The sequence below is a fragment of the Ananas comosus genome, unplaced genomic scaffold (assembly GCF_001540865.1).
Source record: "Ananas comosus cultivar F153 unplaced genomic scaffold, ASM154086v1, whole genome shotgun sequence".
In the NCBI taxonomy this organism is placed as follows: Eukaryota; Viridiplantae; Streptophyta; class Magnoliopsida; order Poales; family Bromeliaceae; genus Ananas; species Ananas comosus.
In genome coordinates, this window is record NW_017890935.1 from 24587 (window position 1) to 29578 (window position 4992).

At 39.3% G+C, this 4992-nt stretch overlaps 1 protein-coding gene across 1 annotated transcript; it reads left to right on the plus strand.

The window, feature by feature from the left end:
- Positions 1-3944: 3944 nt before the first annotated feature.
- On the plus strand, positions 3945-4925 carry LOC109704447 (aspartic proteinase nepenthesin-1-like). Its single transcript, XM_020225184.1, has 2 exons — positions 3945-4233; positions 4392-4925. Exons 1-2 carry the CDS (start codon positions 4113-4115, stop codon positions 4895-4897), a joined length of 627 nt encoding a protein of 208 aa, XP_020080773.1. The 5' UTR covers positions 3945-4112; the 3' UTR covers positions 4898-4925.
- The last annotated feature ends 67 nt before the right edge of the window (positions 4926-4992 follow it).

The window sequence follows — 4992 nt, forward strand, 5'->3', positions numbered from 1 at the left end:
CACCTACTCCAACCAAACACTATTTTAACCTATATCTAGACTAAACCCAATTCTCAACCAAACACAAAATTACTCTAGCCCCATCTTAACCCTGAACTTAACTCTATCCCTGAAATAACAAGTTTTTACTTAACTCCAAACCAAACGGTGGGGGTGTTTGTTTGGATGGAAGTGAGGGGGAAGTGGAGAGAAGGGAAATCGTTTACGTCGTAAACTATCACTTCCGTTGTTTGGTTCACCGTAAAATAGTTACGGCGAGAACTCGAGTTAACCCGAAATGGCATAATTGACTTCGGCCCATTGTGGGCCGAAATCAATTACGGTTAAGGAGAGTAAAAAAAATAATAATAAAATAATATACTAGATAAAGATAATTATATTTAATTATGGTATTAATTATTTTTTTATTTGGTTGACATATCTAAAATATGATAAAAATTGATTAATCAAGTATTAATTTTTTTTACTTCATAGTTTTATTGTTGTATTATTATAATTTATGTATAAAAAAATAATTTAGTTGTTTTAAATTAAATTTTAATTATATAAAATATAATTATATTATTTTTATTTATTAAATTATTTATTATTTATATATAAATTATAGTTTTACATCATACACTTTCTACCAAACAAACAGCAGAACTAATGAAACTCCACTTGCATAACTACAAAACAAACAGCGGAAAATAAATAGTTTTCACCGAACTCCACCTCAATCCAAAGTCCATTTCAACCCAAAGTCAAGTTTCGGTGAAACAAACATGTCTTTTAAAGGGTTAATTTGTTTTGGTGTAAGTGGAGTGATAGAACTCAAGTTCCATCACTTTCGTTATTTGTTTTGATATAAGTCAAAAATATAATGTAACTCTTACCTACTCTCGATTTTCTCCTCTAAAGTGCCGAACTCGACTTCCGCCACTCTCAATCTTCTCTAAAATATTTATTAAATAGTAAAATATAAACTCTACTTACTTTATAATAGATTAGAATTATCTTATTTATAATAAATTAGAATTACTTTTATATAATAATAAAAAATTTAATTATATAATAGATTAAATTTTATAGCGGTAAATTTATCACTAAATTTAGGAGATAATGGAATCCACTTACTTACATCAAAACAAACAACAAAACTCAAAAAATTAATTTTTACCAGTATCAAGTTACATCAAAACAACCAGAAGAAGTAATTGAATTTAATTTTCAGACTGTGCGAGTTACGTTAAAACAAACAACAAAAATATAATCACATTTCTTTTCTTTTTTTTTGAAAGAGATAGGTAGCATGCTACCCGCTTCGTTTATTTCATTTAGAAATAAACTTAGCTGGAAATGTGAATCAACTAGGATTCGAACTTGAGTTTCGGGTACCAACCATCAAGCCCTTTGCCACTTGCTCTGGAAAAGGTCGGTAATATAATCACATTTTAGAAAAACTCAAATACCACTATACTTGACTTACGTTGGATCTACATATTCATCAATCCAAACGCCCCCTACGAGCTCACAAGTACAGCTTTGTTACATCTAAGAAACTCACATTAGGTTTTATATCCAATATTTCTCAATAGTTTTCTGTGAACTAATGAGCATGGAAGGTTTCAATAAGAGCTTCTGATTTTAGGGATATAGTTTATTTTGACGACTTAGACTTGATCAAACGCCAATAAGTTTCTATATGTTAAATTATGTAAAATGATCATTATTCTGCAAAAACTTAAGCCGGTAAAAACTAATATTTAAATAATTTTATATATATTTAACATCCTCTATTTGTGTTTTAGACTTCTCGCTAGACCCATGGCATAAACTTAAATTAAATGGAAAAAAATTAATAACGTTAGGAGTTTGACATGAGTCGAATTCAGAAGCTACTGCTTTGATATCATATTAAATTATATAAAATAACTGTTATTCTCTAAAAATTTAAACTTAAACTTAAGTTCGTGGAGAATATAATTGTTTTATATAATTTAACAAGTTGTACAATGCTTTTTGTTTTGAAAAAAATTTATTTTTACACTTTATTATAGAATTATGACATGCAAAAGTTGGATAAGCAACCTGAAAATAGTCTTAAGACAATAACACTTTTGTGTATCGGATCCGTATTACGATCCGAAGCCCATTACGACCAATTTAAGCTGATACTGAATCACATGCGCGCATGCCTAAACACATGAGCGTTTCTTCACACAGAGATTAAAATAAGCTTTAGCTTTTAGCAAATGATTCATCCTTTTGTTAAGAAATTATTGCCTGAACCTGGTGTATAAGTTTCTCTCCAGCACCACATCCATTATTGATGGTTAATGTTATAAAATCAAAATCTAGCTAGCCAAATATATTTTGCGACACATAAAGGGCCCATAAAAAAAAATTATATGCTTTGAAAATGTAATTTTGAAATTAGCGGTACAACTATAAGAAATTGGTTGTGAAATTTATTAATTTTGTCAGGTCGTTTTAGTAATAAATATGATATTTCAAATTTTAGACTACTATTATATATAAAGATGGCTAAACATATATATGTCTGTCTATATATCGATTTTGTCACAAAACTCTCAATTTTTAAAAAAAAACTATTTTTACCTTCTTAGTTAATATAATAATAATAATTATATTGAAGAAATAGATGGCAAAATTAATTATTTAGAAAACATAATACATCTTTTTAATTTTGATGGATATGTGCAACGCATAATATTATTAAGAAATAATATGCATTTTTGCCGGTAAGAGTTTTCAGAGTTCACCGACTGTCTATAACATAAATGGCAAAATATTTGATGGTTGACACATGAGGTTCTAAATTCGAAATCTAGCTATTTCACGTTTACAGTTAAGTTTATTTCTTAAAAAAAAAAAAGGATTATTTACATACACGTCCCTGCAAATATAGTGAATTGCAGAAATATTCCTACAAAATGAAAATTCTATAAGTTATCCCTGCAAAAGTCCTAAGTTATACAGATATATCCCTCTGGTTGAAATCTGTTAAGAAACTGTTAATTTTTTAACAGTTTTCTTGTGAAATGACTGTTTTACCCTCACAAATATATCCTTCCAAATCTCTTTCCCTTCCCTTCCCTTTCTCTCCCTCTTTGGCCCACCGGAGTGGACGGTGGCGGCGGCGGCGCGGGGTTGGGTTCGCCGGCGACGAAGAAGAGGGAAGAGAAAGAATGAGAGGAAGAAGGAGAGGAAGAGGGAGAAGAAGAGGGAAGAGGAAGAGGGAGAGGAAGAGGAAAGAGGGAGAGGGTTCGTCGCCACCGCATCTTCTCCCTCGTTGGCGACGAAGAAAAGGGAAGAGGAAGAAGGAAAGGAAGAAGAAGGGGGAAGAGGAAGAAGGAGAGAAATAGAGAAGAGGAAGAGGAAGAAGAAGAGGGAGAGGGCTGTCGCCGATGCCGCCGTCGCCGTCGCCGCCGCTGTCGCCGTCGCCACAACCGCCGGCGAGGAAGAAGATGGAAGAGGAAGAGGAGGAAGAGGAAGAAGGGTAAAACCTTCAATTTACGTTATTAATTAACCATGATTAAGTTTTTAACTGTGGTTAACGAAATTTTTTTAACAGACCTTAACGGTAGGGACATATCTGCATAACTTAAGACTTTTATAGGGACAACTTATGAAATTTCTGTTTTGCAGGAATATTTCTGCAATTTACTATATTTGTAGGGATGTGTATGCAAATAACCCAAAAAAAAAAATTGAGTTGGAGTTTTTGGAGTTCAACATAATACACCAGGTGCGGGGAATAAATTTCCGGTTCTGTTGCATTATTATGCATTTTTTAAGTTCCTAAAAACACATAATTGGGAGACAAAAAGAAGCGCGTCGTTTTGGCAAAGGACAAGCCCAACCAGCGAGTGTACAGCGGATAATTATATATACACCCCCCACCCGAGAAATGAAAAACAAAAAAAAAAAAAAAAAAAACCCACATAACATATATACACACCAGGGAGAGAGAGAGAGAGAGAGAAACAGAGAAGCATAGAGAGAGAGATGATACAGTTGTAGTAGTAGCATCGCATTCCCATTTTACCCCCCCAAAATCCCCAATCCCCTCTCTGCGCCTTAATCGATCTCATCCCTAATTCCCACCAATGCGCCATTCCCGCCCCTTCTTCTCCTTCGTCGTCGTGGTCGTCGTCGTCCTCCTCCTCCTCCTCGTCGTCGTCGTCGCCTCCTCCTCCCATGGCGACCTCGCCCGTTCCCTCCGCCTCGAGCTCTCGGCGGCGCCGATCGCCGCCGCCGCGTCGCGGATCGACCGCCTCCGCGCGATCGCGCGGAGCGACCAGCTCCGGCAAGGCGTGATCGCGGCGGCGATGGCGCGGCGGCGGAGGGCGTGCGAGGCCCCGGCGGCGGCGCCGGCGGCGGCGGANAGCTCTCGGCGGCGCCGATCGCCGCCGCCGCGTCGCGGATCGACCGCCTCCGCGCGATCGCGCGGAGCGACCAGCTCCGGCAAGGCGTGATCGCGGCGGCGATGGCGCGGCGGCGGAGGGCGTGCGAGGCCCCGGCGGCGGCGCCGGCGGCGGCGGAGGGGCCGGAGTCGGCGTTCGCGATGCCGCTGAGCTCGGGGGCGTACACGGGGACGGGGCAGTACTTCGTGCGGTTCCGCGTGGGCACCCCCGCGCAGCGCTTCGTGCTCGTCGCCGACACCGGGAGCGACCTCACCTGGGTCAAGTGCCGCCTCCGCCCCCGCCGCCGCCGCCACCACCTTTCCCACGGCGGCGACGGCGCCGGCGCCGGCGCTAGGGTTTTCCGGCCGGAGAAGTCGTCGTCGTGGGACCCGATCCGGTGCTCGTCGGAGATGTGCAAGACGTCGCTGCCCTTCTCCCTCGCCACGTGCCCCACCCCGACCACCCCCTGCGCCTACGACTACGGGTAATGCATCTCTCTATCTATCTATCTATCTATCTATCATTTTTATAAGAAATTAATTAAACTATTTAAGATTACGCAAATATATATCTAACCCATTTC

Coding starts and splice junctions, on each gene's coding strand:
- LOC109704447 (XM_020225184.1), top strand. CDS start 4,113: ATGCGCCATTCCCGCCCCTTCTTCTCCTTCGTCGTCGTGGTCGTCGTC.